The sequence below is a fragment of the Micromys minutus genome (genome assembly GCF_963924665.1).
Source record: "Micromys minutus genome assembly, chromosome: 32".
NCBI classification, from domain to species: Eukaryota; Metazoa; Chordata; class Mammalia; order Rodentia; family Muridae; genus Micromys; species Micromys minutus.
In genome coordinates this window covers 12,890,256-12,916,767 of record NC_137967.1, presented here as the reverse complement: position 1 = coordinate 12,916,767, position 26,512 = coordinate 12,890,256, and the positions used below count along the sequence as shown (strand labels likewise).

At 48.2% G+C, this 26,512-nt stretch overlaps 1 protein-coding gene across 1 annotated transcript; it reads right to left on the bottom strand.

The window, feature by feature from the left end:
* Positions 1 to 26,000, bottom strand: WTIP (WT1 interacting protein). The gene is made up of 8 exons (XM_080908512.1): positions 25,306 to 26,000; positions 19,109 to 19,210; positions 8,487 to 8,554; positions 8,285 to 8,347; positions 7,960 to 8,090; positions 6,944 to 6,995; positions 6,281 to 6,349; positions 1 to 623 (listed from the first exon to the last, which is right to left on the bottom strand). The coding sequence occupies exons 1-8, from the start codon at positions 25,877 to 25,879 to the stop codon at positions 483 to 485; spliced, it is 1,200 nt and encodes a 399-aa protein (XP_080764638.1). The 5' UTR covers positions 25,880 to 26,000; the 3' UTR covers positions 1 to 482.
* Positions 26,001 to 26,512: the final 512 nt, after the last annotated feature.

Here is a 26,512-nt window from a genome sequence, read left to right as displayed (position 1 = left end):
TTTGGTAGTGGAGTCTGGTACAGTGCGCACCGATGTTCCCTGGCAGGATCTGCAGGAAGCCCCCTCTCCCCTCCTCTCTGCTCCTGGGTCTTCTGAGGCTGAGGATGCTGGAAAAGCACCCCAAGCCAAGATCCAGAGAGTCAGAGAACTGCAGCCAGAAAAAAAAAACATCAAGACCAAATGGTGATATTTCCCAGGTTGTCAGTGCTCCCTGGTTCTGTGGTCCCACACAGATAAGGCACCTGTCCCCCACCGTCTCCAAGGCCCTCCGATCTCTGCTGTGGGAGCTGAGACCAGGCGGAGGAAGGCAGTCTACAGCACAGGTGTCCTGGAATCCAGCAGGGGAAGTGACTCGAGGCACAAAAGGTGAATAAATAGAAATTGCTTCTTTGTTGCGGGGGTCCGGCCCCTGCGGAAGGGACAGCAGCTGGGGAGGGGTGGGGAGGAGAGCATGGGTCACTCCTCTCTCTGATAGCTGCTTTTCAGAGCTCAGTCACATGCACAGCAGGTGAGGGGAGCGGGCCCTGTCCAAGGCGCCTCAGGTGGCAGCGGCGGCAGAGCAGGTGCCCTTCCAGGGGGTAGCAGCGGCGTCCCTCCTCCCCGCTCAGCTGCAGCCCACAATCCTGCAGAAGAATAGAACACAACTCTGAGACAGCAAGCAGGACCTAGGGCATCCTCACCAAAGGGCCAATGGGGTTGGAGCAGGTGTGGGAACTGGGCAAGTCTAGTCTTGGGGAAGGGCAGGGATGGGTAGGAACTGTGAGCTCAGCCTAATAAGCTATTGTGGGTTTTTCTTTGTGTTGAAACAGGATCTCTCTATATCTGTCTAACCTGGAATTCACTCTGTATACTAGGTTGGCCTCCAAGTCACAGAGATCCCCCTGTCTCTGCCTCCCGAGTACTGGGATTAAAGGTGGCACCAGTATGCCCAGCTTCACAAGCTATGGTTTAAGAACAAGGGGGGTGGGGGCATTGCTGGAACGTTGGCTTAGCACTAAAAACTTGCTCACCACCAACGAGCAACATAGTTCATACCTTCTTACCCACAGAACAAGCCAGACTCTTTCCAACTCCAGTTCTGTGCCTGCTCTCCACACACAGAGGCATGGATACCTCCCTCCCTCCCCTCTCCCTCCCCTATCCCTCCCTACCCCCCACACACAAACTTTAAACTCTTTAATAACAAACAAGGCAACAGCTAACAGCCAGGTGTGGTAGCACATCTGCAATCCCAGCCCTTCAGTGGCAGAAACAGAAGCAGAAATTCAAGTTCCAGGCCAGCACTGCTTTATAGCAAGACCGAGTCTCAAAGGAGAAAATTCCCAGCACATTTATCAGACTGTGGCCCCAGGAGGCTGGAGTTAGAGACTGGGTTTGAGTCCAGCCTGGGCTACCAAAATAATCCAAAGGCTGGAGATCTAACTCAGCGGCACGTGCAGGGTCTGTGTCCCAGTGCAGAGACACGGGGAGTTCTAAGACAGCCAGAGCTACACACTGAGACCCTATTCAAAAACAAAAACAAAAAAACAAGAAAAAGGAGGCTTGGTCCCTTGTCCATGGAAGAAGTAGAAGAATGATTAAAGAGATTTTTGGGTCTTTGGGGATATGTCCTCAATGTGTCTCAGGTACTTCGACCTCTTTTTTTTTTTTTTCATTTATGTGTTATTTGTGTGAGTGTGAGTGTGCCATGGCATGCCTGTGTAGGTCAGAGGACAACTTGTAGAAATCAGTGTCTCTTTCTCCATGTGGGTCCTAGGGATTAAACTCCAATCCTAAGACTCAGTAGCTCTGGTGGTTTGAATAGGTGTGGCCCCCATATATTCATTTGAGTATTTGACTATGTGTCTATGGGAAGTGGCACTATTAGGAAGTGTGTGTGGCCTTATTGGAGTAAATGTGTCCTTGTTGGAGAAAGTGTCACTGTGTAGGTGGGCTTAGAGGTCTCCTATGCTGGGGCTCCACCCAGTACATTGGGACAAGATGTAGAACTCTTGGCTTCTCCAGCACAGTATCTCCCTGGACACTGCATTGCTTTCCCCATGATGAGAATGGAATAACCCTCTAAAACTGTAAGCCAGGTCCGATTAAATGCTTGCCTTTATAAGAGTTGCCTTGGTCATGGTGTCTGTTCACAGCAATGAAAACCCTAAGACCGAAGTTGGTACCAGGGACTGAAGTATTGCTGTGATAGGCCTCACCGTGTTTTTGTTTGGAGAAATATGGATTTTGGGAACATGGAAAGCAGTGGAATGCTTTAAGTGGGGCTTGATGGGCTAGCCTAGTGACAATATGGAAGACATTGGTGCTGAGGGTGATTTGAATTTTGCAGGGCTGACTTAAAAGGTTTCAGTGAAGAGTTTCAGTATGTAGCCTAGAGATCATTCTTGTGATATGTTGGTGAAGAATGGCTGCTTTTTGCCCTTGACTTAAGAGTGCCAGAGGCTAAAATGAGATTTAGATTAATTGCATTGAGGAAGGAAATCTCAAAACAGCCTAACATAGACTCTGTCCTGTGGGTTAGTCTTACAAAGAGCATTTTAATCAAATATAGTAAGCATAGAAAAATACAAAATGTATGGTTCGAGTATTAAAGGGATACTAGGAAGTAGAATGGAGCTGAATCCTACGTTCTAGGAGGTAAACAGATTAAGGGACCTAGGGCAAAAGGCCCACCCTCCAAAGCTCACTGTTTATGCATTTGCAGTACGAGGGACAGTTATGTCACGATGGGCATCATTATTACCTGGTTATTGTTCTCATTTGGACATAGGAGTATGATTGTGTGTCAAATTGACAAGGGAAGGATCATGATGGCTAGATCTGGAGTGAACTACAACACAGAAATGGTAGTATACAGCATTAATCCAGGAGACAGGGGCAAACAGATCAATGCCAGCCTCGTACAGAGCAAATTCCAGGCAAAGAAAAGCCCAGGCCCAAGCGTGCTGGTATACACCTTTCATCCCAGCACCCAGGCAACAGACCATGCAGATCTCTGAATAAGATGAAATAGAACAAGGGGCCATGTTCCAGCCCCCAGCAAGCAGCAGAACTTAGCTTCAGCCACATGGCTTTGGCTTTAGAGTCAGGAGTAGAAGAGGTTACTGGGACAACTGATGCTGGTCAGCTGGACCTAAGAAATTAGCAATGACTAAGAAGAGACCAGCATCGCTCAGATGAAATCTTCTGGGAAGTGTTTTCTCAGAGCACAAAGCAGCTGTGTTCCCGACATAGCCAAGGCTGCACCTCGTGCTGCAGCTGGACGTGGTGATATGTGAGAACCACCCAGGTGGTGCTGGTTTTGAGACATGAGTTGAGCCTTGGCACTGTGTGAGGCCATGGAAGGCCATTGGTTGTGGAGACCTCTTGGTGTCACTTCTAGGAAATTGGTGAGAGTGTTTACATTGGGCTAGGACAGGAAAGTAGGCTCAAGAAAAATACAGTTAACAGTAGGAGAGTGGACCAGGAGGGAAATAAAATCTTGAGAATAAAAATAAACTAGGGCTGGAGAGATGGCTCAGTGGTTAAGAGCACTGACTGCTCTTCCAGAGGTCCTGAGTTCAATTCCCAGCAACCACATGGTGGCTCATAGCCATCTGTAATGGGATCTGATGCCTTCTTCTGTTATCCATGTACATTAAATAAATAAATATTTTTAAAAAGCAATAGTAAAAATACAGTTGTAGAATGTGTTTCTTGCATCTTGATCATCTTACTAAGTCCCTAGAAACAGTTGCCACTAGACTTGTGTTTATGCCTTGTTTGTTCCTTGACTAGGAACTGACCCTATTCTTTCCATGTACTTAGAATGGTATAAAAGCAGACTGGAGAAAAGTGAACGTGCTCAGGCTCAGTACTGACTGAGTCACGTCATAGTGCTGTTTACCTGTCTTTTCTTTCATCCTCACTCCCTCCCTCAAGACCCTGTTGACTGAGCGGGCTTGGGCAGCCCCTGTTGCAGTGGACGGCCCAGGACTGAAGGGGTCATGCAAAGAAGCTGAGGCTTGGCAGCGTGGAGAGCCCATGAGAGGGTACTGGTCAGAGTGCAGCCTAGTTTCAGGGGAAGATCCATCCCATGGGATGAGCACCAAGAACAGCAGCAGCAGCAGCAGTCGAGGGGAGTCAGCCATGACAGAGTGCTACAGAGTGCGGAAGAGCATGTGTGGGTCCCAGACACTGGGACAAGAAGTTGTGAAGGTGAAGTTGCCTTGGAAACCCCAAGATGTTAGAGCTGCCAGAGCCGTGGTATCTGAGGAAAGCCTCTGACAGGGCGTGGAACCAGCCCAACAGAAAGATCGTGTTGCAGTCAACAAAGCTGAAAGGAGTTGGACATGCAGAGTGTGGATCTGACCAGCTGGTGTTTGATCTTGTTTGGTCCAGTATTTCCCCAGCTAGGTTTTGGAATGCTAATGTAGATCCTGTTATGTTGGAAGTATCTGCTTCTTTTTATTCTGGATTTGATTTTAAGGGATTAAAATCAAATAAGATTATAATCAGAAGAGACTATGGACTTTTAAACATTTTTGAGACCATGGTAGATTATGAGGTTGAACTAAATGCATTTCTGCATTGCATTATGGCTACAAGCCTGTGGGGGCCAGGGAGTGGAATGTGGTGGTTTGAATAGGTTTGGCATCCCATACTCATGTGTCTGAATTCTTGGCTATGAGGAAGGCGTGGCCTTATTGGAGTAGGTGTGGTCTTATTGGAGGAAGTGTGTCACTGTGTAGGTGGGCTTTGAGGCCTCCTACGTTCAGGCTCCATTCAGTTAAACGTTTGCCTTTTTAAGAGCTGCCTTGGTCATGGTGTCCTTTTATAGCAATAAACCCTAACCCAGACAGAAGTAGTTGTTCTTCCCTGCTGAGCCATCTCAAAGGTCTCTCCAGCTCCTCTCTTCCTAACTCTTTTACATTCCAGTTATAAGGTAAGTAAGCAGTGTTGGTGCACCACAGCACCAAAGCAAAGTAGCCGATCCTCCATCATGGGATAAACCCTAAACTTAGCTAAGTAAAACTTGTTATGTGGGTGACTTCAGAGTCTGTTATAGTAACAGGAAATGACAGCATGTCGTCCTCTGTAGAATTTGATGGACACATTTCATCTCCTGACTGCCACACCCAGTCATCTACCAAAGCCATCCCCATCCCCACTGTCCCTCAACCCAACCAGCTTCCTCATAGGTCCTTCCCTGTAACTTCCCTCTTCCACAATTACATGTGATCTGCGGAAGTTTTGTTTGGTAAGCCAGGATGAGATGTAACCTAGCTAGCCTTGAACTTGCACTATAGGCTCAGCCTCCTGAGTGCTGGGATCACAGGCATGCTGGGTATGGAGGCTGGGATCATAGGCATGCTGGGTAATGGAGGCTGGGATCATAGGCATGCTGGGTAATGGAGGCTGGGATCATAGGCATGCTGGGTAATGGAGGCTGGGATCACAGGCATGCTGGGTAATGGAGGCTGGGATCATAGGCATGCTGGGTAATGGAGGCTGGGATCATAGGCATGCTGGGTATGGAGGCACGCCCCTGAAAACATAGCACTCAGGAAGCTAAGGCAGTTAACAGTACAAGTTCTAGGACTGGGTACCTTTAACCTCAGCATTCAAGAGGCAGAGGCAGGTAGATCTAGTTTGAGGCCAGCCTCATCTACATACCAAGTTCTAGGACAGCCAGAGCTATACAGTGAAACCCTGTCTTGAAAAACTAGAGTACAAGTTTAGGGCCAGCCTGAGCTACACAACCAAGTTTTGAGCCAACTTGGGCTATGTAGAGTTTCTGTCTCAAAAACAAAACAAAAAGTCCATTAGAGTCTTGCCATCTTTTCTCCCCCCACTGCCCTAGGGAAGTCAGTACTCTGCAGCCTCCATGGCCTCTATCCCAACCTCTGGCAGCTTCACCAGCAATATAAAATCACACACACACACACACACACACACACACACACACACACACTTCATTACCTCAAGCTGCTAATTCTCATTCACTGTACGAACCTTAGCCTGGGTGTTACCTCCTCCAAGAAAACTGGTTATCTGCCAACCCCCTTCAACAGCACACATCACCTCATGAACACTGTTGAGTCTAATTTCCTATCCCTTCTACCAAGTACCCCACCTAGTAAAAATGTGACTATCTGAAAGAGAAATGGGAACACGTAGAGCATGTCCACAAGAAAAGGGCTTGGAACAGAAGCCACAAGAGGGTCCATAGACACCTAGGGTGAAGGGGCAACCGTGTGGAACAGGCTGTGGCCCCTGTGTGTGGGAGTCTGGGGCTTACCTCACAGTGGTAACACTCCACATGGTAGTCTCTGTCCATGGACACCACACGAATGGTTGTCTCACAGCCCTGGAGGAAAAGGCAGGATTCAGACGTTCTTCCTGAACCTGAAGCACTAGGACCTGTCCACTAAGACACCTCTCTACAATGGGCCACAGTCGGTAGACATGGTACGTTGGCAGATGTCCAAGAGTGAATATTCACTGGGCATTTGCCTGGCCTGGCATGTGACAATAAGAAAGTCACAACAGTGTTGGATCACACACACTACCCTCACTTCTTCAGAGCCAGAGACTCGCACTACCAGCTTTGTTTCCTCAGGAAGCTGACTTGGACATATACAGTTCATGCAGAAAGACCCAAAATTAGAAGGTACATAGGCCAAGGCCTTCCTCATCTGTTCCTCTGGCCCTAGGCCACCCAGCATCCACTGCGAAACTGAACAGTGAGCAGCCCTTTCCCTACTACAGGTAACAGACTGTGCAGTGGGCCAAGGCACACCTGTCGCAAGCCCTGCCCAAACACCCGACATACTCCTCAGCACTGAGGAATGCAAAGTACGGCCGCTTTAGTCCACTGCTGCTGTGCCCAGGACGGAGGCTGAGCAGGCTGGCGTGGGCGGAGCCTCGGGGCACCTGCTGCTTCCAGGTGAAGTGCTCCTACCTGTGCAGGGAGGATGGGCCGGGCACAGGAGGCACACTTCGGTGCAAACACCCTGGAAGAAGAGAGGAAAATGGACATGTGAGAGGGGAGTGTGTAGAGGAAAGGGCACTGCCCCGCCCACCCTCCTGGGTGGACACCAGCTGGTACGGCTTTTGCCTTCTTGGTGCAAAGGGCTGACACAGTTCTCATTTGCCTCCTCCAGAGCAGCTTCAGGCTCTCTCTAGACTGAAGCCGTCCGTAAGGCAGACCTCTGCTCTGCCCTGAGTGCCAAGTACAAATGCCGGTGGCACCAATCCCCAAACTCAGCAGCAGCACAGGCCCAGAGCTGCCAGGCTGGATCCTGGAGCCACAGCATAGAAACAGTTTGACTGCTCAAGTGACACCAGGGCCCTTCTCTCTTTAGAAGCAAAAGGCCGGACAGTCAGATGAGCTCACTAGGAAGAAGAGGGGTACATGTAAGCAAAGGCAGGGAGCGAAGGCAAGACGACCCACGAGAAGGATTAGAAAGCACAATGCCCTGCCCTGCCCTTCCAGTGCAATTCGAGCCACCCCCAGGCTTATGCTGGAACACGTGCTCCCAGCAGAGGGTGCTGGCTGGAGAGGCTGGGGAGCCTTTTGGAGGGAGGCTTGGCTAGTGAAGATAAATCACTAGGGGAAGGAGCTTAAAGTTACAGCTCAGTCCAGGTTCCTTCCTGATGTCTCTTCTTTCTGCCCCAATACGTAAGGAGTCCCATGCTCCTGTCACCAAAGCTCGAGCTGTCAACACCCAATGCCATGCCTTCGACACCAGGCCTTGCCTATTATGATGGTCTGTCTTCTGAAACTCTGAGCCAAATTAAACCTCTCCTCCTCACACTGTTCTGTAGCGTACTGTCACCACATAGAAGTCACTAATACGCCTACCCCAACAGCTGAGAAAACATGGAGAGGCAGGCCAAAAGGAACCAGAGAGGCAGAGGTAGGCAGGGAGTGTGGGCGATGCTGCGGTCCACACTGCTCCAGCGGGGGAAACTCACGTATGATAGTCTCTGACGCAGTAAATGTTGTTCTCCACATCCACAGTGAAGGGAACCCCATCCAGGCATTCGTTGCACACTGAGCAGCGGAAGCAGCCCGGGTGGTAGGACTTGCCAAGGGCCTGCAGGATCTGGGGAGGTGCCACCAAAAGGTCAGTGCAGGTGGAACATTCAGCACTGCCCCCAGGAGGCTATGGGAGGCACTGCAAGGTCAGTACAGGCAGGACACTCAGCACTGCCCCCAGGAGGCTATATGGCTCAGGGCCCTACCGGGTCTGGAACAGGAGAGGGGTAGGGGACTCCAGGAGACTGGGGAGGTTCTCACCATCTCCATGATGAGGTGTCCACACACGCTACACTTGTCAGCTGTTTGCTGGAACCCGGAGTACTGAGAGGGGACACAGGATCCAGGACGTCACGTGACAAAGGGGCACTCACTGTCGCTGGCCTCAGGTCTGCATGTGAGTCCGAAGGAGGTTCCCGCCCTGCTCCCACCCAGCTCTGCCAGCAGCACAGTGGAGACTCACCAGGAAGTCCTCCTGGCAGTACACTCTGTCACCCACGTTATAGAAGGCCTTCCCTCGGAGCCGCCTCCCTGAAGGGTAAGGAGAGACATGCTGCAACCAGGGACAGAGAAGGCCTGGATCTCAGTACCCATCTCCAACCAACACAAAAGGGGTGTCGCTAACACCCTTTAATGCTATGCTGCTGTTATAAACATTCCAAGCCACAAGGATGGTGCACACCTGTGAACCTGCATCCCATAGGTGACACTGGACCCGAGAGTCTGAGGACAGCCTAGAACCTGCCTTGGAAAACCCAAATAATAGAGTTGAGTATGGTGGCACATGCCTGTCATCTCAGCAATTGGGATATGGAGGCAGGAGGAACAATGACACTCTTGGCTACAAAGCCTTGCTGGAGACCAGCCTGGGCTACAAGACACCCCCTCTTAAACAAAAACAAGTATTGCAGAAGAAACTAGAACAGTCAACAAAACTGTAATTAAAGCAAATATAGGAAGGTCCCCTCCCCCACACTCCTGCTCACCTGCATTCCCATCCATCAGGAGGTGCTAAGAGCTACTAGCAACTAGAAAGAACTACCACCTGGTGAAGGTGCTTGTGAAAAATGTGCGGCCACATCAAGCACTTTGCTAAGATATTAAGATATTCAGAGTTTGGTAGCACACACCCATAATTTCAGATCTTAAGAGTCAGAGGCAGTAAAAGTTCAAGGCCAGCTTGAGATATACTGGAACACTCTATTGAAAAAAAAACCTCAGTGCTGGGGGTACATATAGGCTACCATACATGACTCAGTGGTAGAGCCCCTGCCTAGAATTCCCCAGTGAGGGGCTGGGGCGTGGCTCTGGGTTAGATTTCCAGTACCACAAAACAGGCAAAAAGATTCAGTCTTGTGCTAGTTCTACTTAGTATATAATAATGAAACTTGTGGAACTAGTGGGAGAAAATAGAAGTTAAATTGTCTATAACTGCAGACATATTACCACATGACTATCAACATAATCATGAGTAACCAGTAGTTATAAACTACTCTATAAACACACCAGTAGTAACCCAGGAACCCCTACTAAATTTATTGTAATTGTAGAATGGGACTGAAGGCCAGCATATGAGAACCAAATGAAATTTTGTTTGGGTTGGTTGGTTTTCAAGACACGTTTCTCTGTGTAACCCTGGCTGCCCTGGAACTCTGTAGACCAGGCTGACCTTGAACTTACAGAGATCCACCTGCTTCTGCCTCGTCTGGGATTAAAAGCATTCACCACTGCTGCAGCTGCCACCTCTACACCAAATTCCCAACGCATTTTTATTTTGGCAACCAATACTGATATGAGGCTGAATTTTTAAAACTGCATTTGTGAGGCTGGAGAAGATGATGACTTAAGACTGGATACGAGGCTGCAGAGATGGCTCCGTGGAAGGAGAAATATTCTGAGGTTATGGGTGAATAAGGCAAAATAAGAGGGAAAAAAATGTGGGGCTGGAGAGATGGCTCAGTGGTTAGAGCACTGACTGCTCTTCCAGAGGCCCTGAGTTCAAATCCCAGCAACCACATGTTGGCTCAGGACCATCTGTAATGGGATCTGATGCTCTCTTCTGGTGTGTCTGAAGACAGCGACAGTGTGCTCACACACATTAAATAAATAAATCGGTGTATGAGGATCCCTGCAAGCAGGGAAGCAGATTTCCTGCCCAAGCAGAGACCCACACGCCGTCCAGTTCCCACCTGAGCCCCAGGTCTGGACCCAATCCCACATAGCCCACACCCAGTTGCAGCTCGACTCCCCAGGTATTGTGATACATTCAGGATCACAGAATCACAGCAAGGACAGGATCCAGTCAGAGACAGGGAGGACAGATAACACCAGAGATCACCAGATGGCAAGACAAGTGCAAGAACATAATCAACAGAAACTAATTGGACTTGGCAACATCAGAAACCAGTTCTCCCACCTCAGCAAGTCCTGGATACACCAACACACCTAAAAAGCAAGATTCGGATCTAAATTCTCACTTCCTGAAGGTGACAGAAGACTTGAAGAAGGACATAAATAACTCCCTTAAAGAAATACAGGAGAACACAATCTAACAGGTGAAGGAATTGAACAAAACCATCCAGGATCTAAAAATGGAAATGTAATCATTAAAGAGAACTCTAAGGGAGACAGCCATGGAGATAGAGAACCTAGGAGTCTAAAGAAATGTCCATAAACAAACATACAAGAGGTTACAAAACACCAAACGTATGGGACCAAAAAAGAAATTCCTCTCGTCACATAATAATTAAAATACCAAACACACAGAACAACAACAAAAAAATAATAATATTAAAAGCAGTAAGGGGAAAAGGTCAAGTAACATATAAAGGCAGACCTATCAGAATTACACCAGACTTCTCAACAGGGACTCTAAAAGCCAGAAAATCCTGGACAGATGTCATATAAACCCTAAGAGAACGAAAATGCCAGCCCAGATGCTACACCTAGCAAAACTCTCAACTATCATAGATGGAAAAACCAAAATATTCCAAGAAAAAAAAACAAATTTAAACAATATCTTTCCACAAACCCAGCCTTACAGAGGATAATTAAAGGAAAAGTCCAACACAAAGAGAAAAACTATACCCAAGAAGAAGCAAGAAATTAATCTTTTGACAACAAACCCAAAAGAAGAGAAACAGTCAAACACCTCTAACAACAAATATAACAAGAAGCAACAATCACTGGTCCCTAACATCAATGGACTCGATTCCCCAATAAGAAGACATAGGCTAACAGACCAAATCATAAACAGAATTCAGCTTTTTGCTGCATACAGGAAACATACCTCAGAATCAAAGACAGATACTACCTCAGTAAAAGAATGGGGAAAAAATTTTCTAAGCAAATGGCCCCAAGAAACAAGCTAGAGTAGCCATTCTAATATCTAACACAACAGACTTTCAAGCTATTATCAAAAAGTTATCAAAAAAGATGGGGAGGGACATTACATACTCATCAAAGGAAAAATCCAAAAGATGAGCCCTCAATTCAGAACATCTATGCCCCAAATGCGAGGGCACCCACATTTGTAAAATAAATGTTACTAAAGCTCAAAGCACACACTGAACCTCACACAATAATAGTGGAGATTTTAACTCCCCACTCTCACCAACGAACAGATCATGGAAACAGAAACTAAGTGGATACAGTGAAACTAACAGAAGTTATGAACCAAACTGATTTAAATGATATCTACACAACATTTCACCATATAACAAAATATACCTGCCTCTCAGCACCTCTTCTCAAAAATCGACTATATACTCGGACACAAAACAAACCACAACAGATACAAGAACATTGATTTAATCCCATGAATTCTATTGAACCACCTCAAACTAAGGCTGGTCTTCAACAGCAACAAAAACAACAGGAAGCCCACATACACATGAAGCGGAACAACTATCTACTCAATGATAAGTTGGTCAGGGAAGAAATAAAGAAATTGAAGACTTTATAGAATTCAATTAAAATGAAGGCACAATATATCCAAACTTTGGGACACAATAAAAGCAGTACTAAGAGGAAAACTCATAGCTCTGAGTGCCTCCATAAAGAATTTGGAGATCATACACTAGTAGCTTAACAGCTCATCTAAAAGCTCTAGAACAAAAAGAAGATACACCCAAAGGAGTAGACAGAAGGAAGTAATCAAACTCAGAGCTGAAATCAACCAAGTAGAAACAAAAAGAACTATACAAAGAAATCAACAAAAACAAAGACCTGGTTCTTTGAGAAAAATCACCAAGATAGATAAACCCAGACTAACCAGAGGGCCAGAAACAGTATCCAAATTAACAAAACCAGAAATGAAAAAGGAGACATAACAACAGAAACAGAGAAAATTTTAAAAATCATCAGCTCCTACTCAACAAACTGGAAAATCTGGATGAAATAGATGATTTCCTAGACAGATACCAGGTACCAAAGTTAAATCAGGATCAGATAAACCATAATCCCCAAGGAAATAGAAGTAATCATTAGAAATCTCCCAACCAAAAAAAAAAAAAAAAAAAAAAAAAAAAAAAAAAAAAAAAGCTGAGGGCCAGATGGTTTTAGTGCAGAATTTTATCAGACCTTCAAAGAAGATCTAATACCAATACTTCTCAAACTATTCCATAAAATAGAATAGAAACAGAGGAGCACTAGCAAATTCTTTCTATGAAGCCACAATTACACTGATACCTAAACCACCAAAAAAATGCATCAAAGAAAGAGAACTACAGATCACTTTTCCTTATAAACATTGATGCAAAAATACTCGATAAAATTCTCGAAAACTGAATCCAAGAACACATCAAAATAATTGTATACCATGATCAAGTAGGCTTCATCCCAGAAATGCAGGGATGGTTCAACATACAGAAATCCATCAATATAATCCACTATATAAACAAACTTAAAGAAAAAAAAAAAAAAAACACATGGTCATTTCATTAGATACTGAAAAAGACTTTGACAAAATACAACACCTATTCATGTTAAAGTATTGGTGAGATCAGGAATTCAAGGTGCATACTAAATATAATAAAAACAATATACAGCAAACCAGTAGCCAACATGAAACTAAATGGAGAGAAACTCAAAGCAATTCCATTAAAATCAGGAACAAAACAAGGCTGACCACTGTCTCCTTACCTATTCAATACAGTACTCAAAGTTCCAGCCAGAGCAATTAGACAGCAAAAAGAGATAAAAAGGATATGAATTGAGAGGGAGGAAGTCGGAGCTGGAGAGATGGCTCAGTTCAGAGCACTGACTGCTCTTCCAAAGGTCCTGAGTTCAATTCTCAGCAACCACATGGTGGCTCACAACCATCTTAAACAGGATCAGATGTCCTCTTCTGGTGTGTCTAAAAACAGTGACAGTGTACTCACATACAATAAATAAGTAAATTCTTAAAAAATAAATAAATAAGAGAGAGGGAGGGAGGGAGGAAGTCTTGCAGATGATATAATATTAACTTAAGTGACCCCCAAAAATCCTACAGCTGATAAACAACTTCAGCAAAGTAGCTAGATATAAAATTGCAACATAGCTGGATAGAAAACTAACTAAAAATCAGTAGCCTTCCTGGGCTGAGAAAAAAATTAGGAAAACAACACCATTTACAATAGTCACAAATGATATAAAATATTTTGGTGTGACTCTAACCAAGAAGGTGAAAGATCTATATGACAACTTCAAATCCCTAAAGAAAGAAATCAAAGTCCTCAGAAGATGGAAAGATCTCTCATGCTCATGAATAGGCAGGATTAATATAGTAAAAATGGCCATCTTACCAAAAGCAATCTACAGACCCCAACAAAATCCCAACTCAATCCTTCAAAAGAGTTAGAAGGAGCAATTTGCAAATTCATTAGAAATAACAAAAAAAAAAAAAAAAAAAAAAAAAAACCCAAGATAGCAAAAACTATTCTCAACAATAAAAGAACTTCTGGGGAAATCACGATCCCTGACCTCAACCTATACTATAGAGCAATAGTGATAAAAACTGCATTGTATTGGTACAGAGACAGGAAAGTAGATCAACAGAATGGAATTGAAGACCCAGAAATGAACCCACACACCTTTGGTCACTTGATATTTAACAAAGGAGCTAAAACCACCCAGTGGAAATCTGACGGCATTTTCAGGATGCAGAGTTGGCTCAGTGGTTAAGATTACTGGCTGCTCTTCCAGAGGTCCTGAATTCAAATCCCAGCAACCACATGGTGGCTCACAACCATCTGTAATGGAATTTGATGCCCTCTTCTAGTGTGTCTGAAGACAATTATAATGTACTTATACATAATAAATAAATAATCTTTTAAAAAAAAAAGAAAAGAAAAAAGACAACATTTTTCAACAAATGGTGCTGGTTCAACTGGAGGTCTACATGTAGAAGAATGCAAATTGATCCATTCTTATCTCCTTGTACAAAGCTCAAGTCCAAGTGAATCAAGGACCTCCACATAAAACCAGGTACACTGAAACTAATAGAAGAGAAAGTGGGAAAGAGCCTCAAATACTTGGACACAGGGAAAAACTTCCTAAACTGAACACTATGGCTTATGATTTAAGAGCAACAATTGACAAATGTGACCTCATGAAATTGAAAAACTTCTATAAAGCAAAAGATACTGTCAATAGGACAAAACAGCAACCCAGATTGGGAAAAGGTATTTACCAACCCTACATCCAATAAAGGGCTAGTATCTAAAATATACAAAGAACTCAAGAAGGTAGACTCCAGAAAACCAAATAACTCTATTAAAAAGTGGAAAGCAGAGCTAAATAGAGAATTCTCAACCAAGGAATCTCAAATGGCTGAGAAGCACTTAAAGAAATGTTCAACATCCGTAGTCATCAGGGAAATGCAAATCAAAACCACCCTGAGATTCCACCTCAACACCAGTCAGAATGGCTAAGATCAAAAACTTAGGTGACAGTAGATGCTGGTGAGGATGTGAAGAGGAACACTCCTCCACTGATGGTGGGATTGCAAGCTGGTACAACCACTCTGGAAATCAGTCTGGAGGTTCCTCAGAAAATTGGACATAATACTACCTGAGGACTCAGCTTTACCACTCCTGGGCACATACCCAAAAGATGCTCCAACATATAACAAGAGCACATGCTCTACCATGTTCATAGCAGCCTTATTTATAGTAGCCAGAAGCTGTAAACAATTCAGATGTCCTTCAACAGAATAGATACAGAAAATGTGGTACATTTACACAATGTAGTACTAAGCAGTGATTAAAAACAATGACTTCATGAAATTCACAGACAAATGGATGGAAGCAGAAAATATCCTGAGTGAAGTAACCCAGTCACAAAAGAACACACATGATATGTACTCACTGATAAGTGAATGTTAGCCCAAAAGCCCACAATGCCCATAATACAACCCACAGAACATATAGAGCGTAGGAAGACCAGGGGGTGGATGCTTCAGTCCTGCATGGAGGGGGAACAGGACAACTGTGGGAAGTGGAGGGGAAGGGGAGTCGGGGAGGGGGAAAGAATGGGGAGGACATAAGGGTGGCATCATCCGGATCTGGAGATGTGAGAGGTACAGAGTAATGGGGATGAGGACCTGGGGATAGCCACCGGAGGCACCCAGGACCCCGTGGTGATGACTTTAGCCAAAATGTGGAAAGAAGGAGAGATAGATCCTGTAGAAACAACCTCCAGCAGATAGGCACTGTCCTCGGTAGAGGGATGGGGATACCCACCCACCTCAAAGTTTTTAGCCCAGAAATGTTCCTGTCCAAAGGAAGAACAGGGACAAAAATGGAACAGAGACTGAAAAAGGGGCCAGCCAGGGACTGACCCAATGGGGATCGATCGTGTCTGCAGAAACCAAACCCAACACTGTTGCCCGTCAAGAGGCGCTTGTGAACAGAAACGGAGTGTGGCTGGCTGGTCCTGAGGACGTCTGACCAATGCAGATGTGGATGCTTGGAGCCAACCATCAGACTAAGGTCAGGGACCCTGGTTGGGAGATAGCAGAAGGACTGGAGGAGCAGAGGGGGATTGTAACCCCCATTGGAAGAACAACTTAAGGTGGTCTGACCACCCAGTTCTCCCAGAGTCTAGACCAACCAAGGAGTGTGCCTGGAGGGACCCATGGCTCTAGATACACATGAAGCAGAGGATGGCCTTGCCTGACAGCAACAGGAGGGAAGGCTGCAGTGGTGGGGCGGGAGAGTGTGGGGGGTGGAGCGCTCTCATATAGGCGGGGGTGGGGGGGGTGGGGGGTGGGGAGTGGGATTGGGGGCCGGTGGAGGAGGTAACCAGGAAGTGGAATATTATGGACTGGGGGCTGGTGGAGGAGGTAACCAGGAAGTGAAATATTATGGACTGGGGGCTGGTGGAGGAGGTAACCAGGAAGTGAAATATTATGGACTGGGGGCTGGTGGAGGCGGTAACCAAGAAGTGGGATATCATTTGAGATGTAAATGAATGGGATGATTAATAAATAAAATAAAATAAATCTTTTTTTTAAATGTGTATGTGTGCATGTGCTCATGAAAGCCAGAGGTTAACACTCAGACGTCTGCCTTGACTGTTTCCATCTTACTCCTTTGGACAGAATCTCTCCCTGACACTGAAGCTCACCGATTTGGCAGATGAGCCAGCCAGCAAGACCCGGGGATCCTTCTATCTCCACCTCCCTAGCCCTGGGACCACAGTTACCACAGCTTTTTCACACGGATGCTGGGGCTCAGACTCAGGTTCTCTTCCTTGTGCATTAAATACTTTATTGATGAGCCATCACCTGCCCCACTCCTCCTCCCCTGTATTAAAAAAAAAAATCTTTAAAATAAAAAGGCAATTAAAAAATGGATCTAACCATAGTGTGCTTGAATCTGCTGTGGACAATATGTATGCAGTGGGAATAAGATAAACGTGGATCACTGACTTGACCAGAGAACTGTGGAGTGTGAGGCCTAAGAGGATCTTTCACCTCACAGTAAAGTAAGTAGATTGGTCTAAACAGAGCCCTGGAGCAACGGTAGTGCACCTTCAATGCAGAGGGGTGGGTCTGCTGTTTCAAGAAAGGGATATTGAGAGGCTGGAGAGACGGCTCAGTGGTTAGAGCACTGGCTGCTCTTCCAGAGGTCCTGAGTTCAATTCCCAGCAACCACATGGTGGCTCACAACCATCTGTAATGGGATCTGATGCCCTCTTCTGGTGTGTCTGAAGTCAGCTACGGTGTACTCATATAAATAAAATAAATAAATCTTAAAGAGAGGGGGGGGTCTCTGTCACCTGGGCTGGCTTGAACTCTGCTTCTACCTCAGCCTCCCCTCCCAACTGCCAGTACTGCAGGCATGAGCAGCTGTCCTCATGGCTTCACACTCTCCCTGAAGCACCTTTACTTTGACTCTATACTAAGCATTCATTACACTGGCTGGTTTTGTGTGTCAACTTGACATACCTAGAGCCATCAGAGAGGAAGGAACCTCAGTTGAGGAAATGCCCCCATGAGACCCAGCTGTAAGGAGTTTACTCAACTAGTGATCAAGGGGGGAGGGCCCAGCCCATTGTGGGTGGTGCCATCTATGTCTGGGCTGGTATTCCAAGTTTCTATAAGAAGGTAGACTAAGCAAGCCATGAGGAGCAAGCCAGTAAGCATCACCCTTCCCCTCCATGGTCTCTGCATCAGCTCCTGCCTCCAGGTTCCTGCCCTATTTGAGTTCCTGCCCTGACTTCCTTCAATAATGAACAGCAATATGGAAGTATGAGCCAAATAAACCACACACACAAACACACACACACACACACACACACACACACACACACACAGACACACACCTCAAAATATCCCACGCAGGGGCTGAAGCCAGCTTAGTAGTTAAGAGCATTTATTGCTCTTACAGAGGACCCAGCTTTACTTTGAACACCCACATGGTGATACATTCATTCACAACTCAGTTCCAGGAGAACCAACAGGCACACATGGTGCACACTCATGAGCATAAAATAAAATAAGTAAAAATAAAGAAAAAAAAAACTAAAAACATTAACCCCCTTCTCCTCTTCTTCTTCCCTTCTCCCAAATGGTGCAGTGGGAGGGCCCAGAGAACCCGGGGTCCCAGGATTAGGAGGCCACTGCGGTTTCCACAAAGGATTCGGAAGCGGTCTCAGGAGCCATGGCCATGGAGGTAAAGCTTAAGACAAGAAGTGAATCCCCGTCACCAAGCTGGGCCGCCTGGTTAAGGACATGAAGATCAAGTCTTTGGAGGAGATCTACCTGTTCTCCCTGCCCATTAAGGAGTCTGAGATTACTGACTTTTTCCTGGGTGCATCTCTAAAGGATGAGGTTCTGAAAATCATGCCAGTGCAGACACAGACTTGGGCTGGCCAGCGGACCAGGTTCAAGGCTTTCTCAGGTATTGGGGACAACAATGGTCACATTGGTCTTGACTTTAAGTGCTCCAAGAAGGTTGCCACTGCCATCTGAGAGGCCATCATCCTGGCCAAGCTTTTCATTGTACCTGTGCGGAGAGGCTACTGTGGGAACAAGATTGGCAAGCCCCTCACTGTCCCATGCAAGGTGACAGGCCTCTGTGGCTCTGTGATGGTGCGTCTCATCCCTGCCCCCAGAGGCACTGGCATTGTCTCTGCTCCTGTGCCCAGGAAGCTTCTGATGATGACCGGTATAGATGACTGCTACACTTCAGCCAGAGGCTGCACTGCCACCCTGGGCAACTTTGCCAAGGCCACCTTTGATGCCATCTCCCAGACCTACAGCTATCTGACCCCTGACCTCTGGAGAGAGACTGTGTTCAAGTCTCCATATCACTGATCATCTTGTGAAAACCCACAGCAGAGTCTGTGCAGAGGACCCAGGCTCCAGCTGTGGCTACCACATAAGGGTTTTATAGAAGGAAAATAAATAAACCAAGTCTGTTTTAAAAACAAAAACCATTAACCCCATCGCAGACACGTTCAAGCTCCCTCACCCCATGGCCCCATCCCTCCAAGGCAGACAGTAAGGGCTGTGTGGACAGAAGCACCACGGCCAAGGATCAGGGAGGAGTGTTTCCTCTGGAAAGAGGCAAAGGGGATGGGTGGGGTGTTACCTACCGCAGGAGTCGCAGATGAAGCAGTCGGTGTGATACAGGCTCCCCATCGCCTGGCACGCCTGCCTCGCTCCGTAGATGCCAAGCCCACACTTGATACAGATGCCTGTGAGGAAGGAACGGGAGAGTGGCGGCTGGTACTGTGCACTACCCAGTTGGGTGCCCAGCCAGCCTCCAGTCAGGTGTCCAGCTGCCTGACCCTCCCAAGCTGACCTCCCAGTGTCACCAGGTCCCTAACAACTAACATTCAGCTACAGGGACAAAGCTCTAAGTCAAATATGCAAGGCCCCTCAGAGGGTCATAGTTTAAGCACCTGGCTGGTGGCATTCTTTTGAAAAGTTATGGAAATTCAGGGACTTGGTGCCAGGCTGCTGGTACAGGCCACTAGGGGCAGGTCTTGGAGGCAGCAGTTCAACTCTGCTCTGGTGCAAACATTCCTCTTTCTAATTCACTGAGCACGCGACCCTGCCCTCATGGACCTGCCATTACCAGCAGGGCAACACCGGCCAGCACACCTTCCTTGTCATGTTGCACAGCTGCAGCTGGCCAGTGGCTAGAAAGGCAGCAGATACAGACGGCACTGAGGGTCAGCTACCGCTGCCTGAGCATCCAAAGAGCTTCACAGAGCACAGGCAGAGCCTGCCTGACATCGGCCATCAGCTATGAATGACATCAGCATCAAACCTAGAAATGGCACTTCACGCCCCTCCACCTCCAACCTTCCTGCTGCCTCTGAACCAAATCCTACTCTTCAAAATAGATACGCACACCACACAGGTACACTTAAAGGCACCACTGCCTTTGACAGGTGCCCTTTCCCCATCGGTACAAGACTTGCATATTCCCTGACCACAGACACCAACGGCCTGCTGCCTTGCCAAAACCGTGGTGCGGAAAAATCCCCAACCTCAAGGACGGAGCGTTCCAGGGGAGAGGGACACAGCGCAAGTCACACAACGTCAGCTGATGCACACCTGTGACCCCAGTGATCAGGAGACCTAGGCAGGAGGATAACTCAAAGTTCCAGGCCAGCCTAGGCTACACAGCAAGTTGGAGGCCAGCCAAGGATCTACATGGAGGCGCTGTCTCAAACAACAACCAAAACCCAACAGTAATGATGGCGATGGCAGTGTCAGGAGAAAACAAACGCTGTGGAGAAAAGTGAGGCTCATTAAGAATAAATCGAGGGGCTGAAGGGGTGGCTCAGTGGTTAAAACTGCTGGCTGCTCTTGCAGAGGACCTGGGTTCAATTCCCAGCACCCACTTAGTTCACACCTATCCATAACTCCAGTTAGAGGGTCCAATGCCCTTTTTTGACCTCTGTAAATGCACTTTGACACCAGGCGTGCAAGTGGTGCACAGACCTACATACATGCAGGCAAAACACTCATACACATAAAACAAATCAATCAAAACAGAAAAAAACTCAAGGCTGGGGAGATAGCTCAGTGGTTAACACTTCCCAGTACACACGTGGCTTTTCACGCCCACTGCAACTCCAGTTCCAGAGCATCATACACCCTCTGCTGGCCTCTTCAGTCACTGCACACACATAATACACATACAGGCAAACAGGCACACGGTTACACATCAATAAAGGTAAAAATGAATAACATTCTACAAAAAAAAAATCTTTAAAAAGTAAATACATAACTCTATGACAGTTGGGCATGGTGCCTGTAATTCCAGCACTTAGGACAGGCCAGCTACATGACGAGCTATACAAGACCTCGTTTCAAAGACTAAATCTAGGCCAGGTATGTTGATACATGCCTCTAATTCAAGCCAACGTAGGAGCATCTCAGGCTCAGGCTCAGTCTGGGCTCCATGGAAAATTCCAGAAAAACACAGTTGCATAGCATGATCTGGTCTATAAACTCATAAATCTAGGGGCCTTGAGTTTCAGCTTAGTGGCAGAGTGTGTGTCTCACATGTGAATCCTCCCCCACCCACACACCTGGAGGTGTGTGATTTTTACACAGGATGATGAAGGAGGGTCCTCTGTAGTCTTTACACCATGGACTGAAAGGACAGTGCTTTCTGTGCTGGGATCTGGGGATACTGGATGGAACTGGGGACCACTCCAGCAGGCCAGATTGGGAGAGGGGCAGAGGACTAAGCAGCCAGCAGTGTTGGGAGGAAGAATGGCTCCAAGCCTTGTGCACTGTTAACCCAGGTGTCCAGAGGACCCAAAAGGCTGCTCTCTTCAGTTACCCAGTATCTCTGGTTGTTTGCATGAGAATGGTCCCATAAGCTTATGTGTTTGAATACTGGATCCCCAATTAGTGAAACTATTTGGGAAGGATCAGGAGGTGTGGCCTTCCTGGAGAAGGTGTATCACTGGGAGGAGTCTGAGGTTTCAAAGACTCAGGCTATTCCCAGTGTTTTCTCTGCCTCCTGCTTTCAAATCACAATGTGAGCTCTCAGCCGGGTATGGTAGCATTGCCTTTAATCCCAACACTCAGATGGAGAAGAAACAGGCCAGCCTGTGAGTTCCAGGACAACAGCCAGGACTGATAAAGACCCTGTTTCACAAAAATACAAAAGCTGTGAGCGCTCAGCTGTTCTGTGACGATGCCTTTGTTCCACCATCATCCACTCTAACCCTCTGTTTTAAAGAGGGTCCTGGGGAAGTAAACTCAGGTCAGGCTTGGTAGAAAAGGCTATAACACAAGAGGCATCTATCTCACCAGCCCTCTCTACATTGCTCCAGCTAGCTTCCATAGCCTGGGTTTAAGAGCTCTCAGTCTGTCTTCCAAGCAGCACCCGTCAAGCTGTGTGCCACCACACCTGGTCTGTTCCCTCCTCTTAACTCCTTTCCTCAGTCCTGATTCAGGGTGTGATCTGCATGCCATGCAGGCCCAATAATCACCAAGACACTACCAGACTTCTCTTCCTGGAGTAAAAGAAGTCTTCCTTCCCATCTTCTCCCTCCGCCACCAGCTATGAGAATCAGACCTTCCCATTCACTTGACTGAATCACAGAAATCAGCACTGGAAGTCGGGGTTGGGGGGAAGGTCAGGTATGGTAATGCACCACTTTAATTCCAGCACTTGGGAGGCAGAGGCTGGCAGATCCCTATGACTTTGAGGCCAGCCTGGTCTATTCGGTAAGTTCTAGACCAGCCAAGACTAGACCATAAGACGCTGTCTCAAAATATAAAAAAAATAAGGGTCTAGAGAGCACTGCTTAAGAGCACTGGCTGACTGGCTGCTCTTGAAAAAGGCTGGCTGGAGTTTGATTCCCAACACCAAAATAGGTACTTACAACCCTGTGTAACTCCAGTCCCAGAAGATCTGACACCACCTTCTGACCTCTGTGGGCACTAGGCACACAGGTGGTACACAAAACATACATGCAGGCAAAATATTCATACATATGAAGTAATAAAAATATTTTTTAATTTTAGATTTATTTAATTTCTATGAGTACACTGCAGCTGTCAGACACACCAGAAAAGGACATCGGATCCCAGATGATTGTGAGCCACCATGTGGCTGCTGGGAATTGAATTCAGGACCTCTGGAAGAGCAGTCAATGCTCTTAACCCTGAGCCATCTCTCCAGACCAATAAATTTTTTTAAAATCTTAAAAAAAAAAAAAAAAAAAAAGCTGGGCAGACCCGGGAAGCAGAAGTGGATCTGTGTGAGTTCCAGGACAGCCTTGTCTGTGTAGTGAGTTACACAGAGAAACCCTGTGGTAAAAAACAATAAACAAACAAAATAAACACCAGAACTGAGATGAGAAGGAGGTAAGGGGAAAGGACAGAGGGACTTGATGCCATGAGGACTTAGAAATGCTTACGCTTTTTAAAAAACACTAATTTGTGTACATGTGCACACACATTACATGTGCACATGATACATGTGTGGTCAGAAGACAGCTTACAGGTGTCCGTTCTCTCCTTTCTACCATGTGGATTCTAGACGGCACAGGGGTACCAGGTCAGCTGACACAGAGCCTACAGAGGAGGGTGCTAGGGATGGCACAGGAAGAGGAACACACTATAGACAAGGTTTTTACAAGTCAGACTTCCTCATGGCTAACCTAGGCTAAGACTCTGACCTTTAAATTAAATTTTTTAATGAAATGGACACATTTTTGTTCTGTTTTGCTGTCCAGGTCTCATTTTATAGCACAGGCTGGGATGCAGTCCTTCTGCTTCCATTTTCCAAATGCTTGGGTGACAGCTGTTTGCCGCAACAGGCATTTAGAACGGGTATGGTGGCTCAAACCTGTAATCCCAGCATTCGGGAAGGCTGGGGCAGGAAGATAACTTGGAGGTCAAGTTGGTATAGAGTGAGACCTTATCTGAAAGGGAGGTGGGAGGGGGCTGAGGATATGGTTCAGTTGACAGAGTATGTGTCCTACATGCATGAAGCCTCAGGTTCCATCCTCATCACCCTATAACCTAGCTGTGGTGGTGCACACCTGCAATCCCGGTGCTTGGGGTGAAGGCGAGACATAGGCTGTCCTTGGCTACAGAGCGCGTTCTGGAGCAGCTTGCACTACATGAGACTTTATTCAGAGAAGGGAACCTCTACGATCAGTCAGCTCGGCCTCCTGTGTGGCTAAAAGGGCTAACGCTGAGCCCTCGATGCTCTTGAGAAAGGACCCCCACCTCCAGCAGTTTTGGGCTATCAGTGCCTTTACTTGCGTATTAAACACCCAGTGTAACAAGAGTGGCCATGGGGGCCAACAGACAGACCAATGCCAGCCTCTAAGTGGGCATGGGCTGGAAGACAATGGGATGCTCAACCAGGGTGTCCCAGGTGGGCTCTGCAGGAGTCCCGTGTCTCCCTCACCTCCTCCTCCCAGGCTGTGTACAGCAGCCATTACCTCAGCTAGACCACAGATTCTCCATCCTGCCAACTCTTTAGCCCATGCACGCCCTTGGCCATCCTGGGCTACAGCGATCTCATACCCTCACTCTCCTCTTCTGACCTGCTAAGCTGCAGCCTCTACTCCCCTGAGATCAACTTCAAAGCAACCTGGAGCTGCTGGCTCTACTGATGTTGAGGCAGCTCAAAATCAGCCAGCCCTGTCCCAGCCTTGCTAACCATGCACGGCCCCAAGCCAGGAGCTTCGTTCCCTCTACCTGGCTCACCTGTTGTGCCAAGAAAGCCATCAGAGACTTTGGGGCCACATATGTGATTCCTTTACCAGGGCTGTTGCGAGTCAGATTTCCTTTCTTTGGTACTTAATGGTGTAAAGTCCGTTTTCTGTTGCCCCCTTTTGAAGCAGTCTGGCTACATAGTCTTGAGAGGTTTGGGACTACATGCAGACCAGGCTGGCGGTAAACTATCCTGCTGTTCCCGAATCCCCAGTACACACCACGGGTCTGTACCAACCATGACAAGCTAATGTCTGAATGAGTATTTTTCTTAGTATTTCTTTTCTATATATGTGTAACCAGCTATAAGGCTGGTTTGTGGTTTTGTTTATTTACTTTGCCTCACTGGGAAACACATCTAGAGCAGTGATAGGCACAGAGCTACACCCCTACCTAGCTCAGTAGACCTACAGGACATATCCTCTATATAACCTAGCCCAGAGACGCCTGGAATGCCTAGCCTAGTCCTGTATCCTCACAGTCCCACGTGCAACCACTACCAGCATGGAAGCCTCAGTCACACAGGTTCAGGGGGACCCAGGCAACCTATCCAAGTCTCACAGTTAGAAGGGGGGGTCACTTCCGTTCTGCTCTTCATCAAATATTAGGAGGAGCAATGCTTAGGATGAAGAACGCCCAGAAAGAAGGGCTGAAGATGAGTTAGCAGTAAGAACTTCTGCTCTTGCAGAAAACTCAAATTAGGTTCTCAAAACCAACCTCTGCTCACAACGGACTGTTACTCCAGTTCCACGGGATCTGACACCTTCTGACTTCCCAGGTACTTTCACATACACCTAATTAAATCTTTTGCAGAGTTCATAAGTTTCTAATGCCAGCACTCCAGTAACAGGGGCAGGAAGATAACTCTGAGTTCAAACCTTATCTCTAAGTAAATACTCTTTTTTTTTTAAGTGTCCAGAAAATAGCTTCGGCTGTCAATCAGCCTGATTTTGTCTGGTCCCCAGATTCAAGAAAGGAAGAGCCGGACATCTCCGCGTCTGCAGCGGGAGAACAGCCCCCTTATCAGAACCTCACGCACCTCGGACCCCCCCCCCCAAAACCGGGACCCCGGCCCGCGCACGCTCACCAAAGTAGTCTCGCGCCGTGCGCGCCTCGAGCGCGCGCTCCAGTTCCCGCGTGAGCGCCTCCAGCCGCCGCTCGGCCGCACTCGGGCCACCCTCGCGGCCCGGGGGCAGCGGCAGCGACGGCAGCGGGAAGGGGAACTGGGCAGGCTCCGGAGAGCGGGCGGGCGCGGGGCCGACGCCGGGCGGCAGCAGGTCCGCACAGGCGCCCGCCGAGCCGCGGGAGCCCAGGCTGGAAACGCTGGAGCGCGCGCTGCCCCCCGACGGCGGCCCGGGGCCGGGGCCGTGGCGCTGGTCGTAGCCCAGGCTGATGCCGCTGGAGCGCGCGCTGCCGCCGTCCGAGCCCGCCAGGCTGGCGCGCGGGCCTCGCTCGGGGCGGCTCGGGACGTCGGGCGCGGCCTCCGGGCCTCCCCCGCCGCCGCCCTTGCCTCTGCGGCCGGGCACTGGCGCCGTCTCGTCCGCGGCCCGAGGCCCGCGGCGCACGCGCCCGGGGGAGCCGGCGGTCGGCTCCGGCTCGCGCAGGCCCAGCCCGGCCAGGAGCAGAGCCGCGTCGTCCGCGGCGGTCCGCGAGCGCTGCATGGCCGTCGGCCCGCCGCCGCGCGTCACCTCCGCCGCCCGCCGCCGCCGCTCCGGCAGCGCCGCCGCATCGTCCGCCGGCCCGCAGCCCGCCCCGGGACCCCTGGGCGCGGGGCGGGGTCGCGGTCGCTCTCTCGCGCGGGGCCGTGGCGGGGAGGGAGGGACGGAGACGCGCGGCGAAGGAATGCGCGCGCAGCTCGGGGCCGCGCCCCCTCCGCTCCGAGGCCGCGCGCGAAGAGGGGGGAGCGGAGGGATTCCTTTGCCCCGTCTGGAATGTGAGGAAGGAGACTGCGCAGCGGCCTGTGGAATGTGGGGGGAGCGGCGACGGCCGGGCAGAGGGGTGCGCACTCTGCGCGGGGACGCGGGCAGGCCAGCGGTGGCCCAGGCTCTGGTCACATTCCAGATCCCCCCCTCCACCCCCAGGCTGAGCGCTGAGCCCTGAGCCCACATCCTCCCTCCCCATATTCCTACCAGGCTCTCGGCTAAAAGAGCACAGCCTCCGATGCTGACTGCTTTGTGCCACATGGATGTGACACCAACGTGGGAATTCTGGAAGTTTCAAAACCGGCAACACCAATGTCAGGATTCTAGCAACTTCTGAGTCTAACCGTCCCAATTACACATTCCGGGACTTAG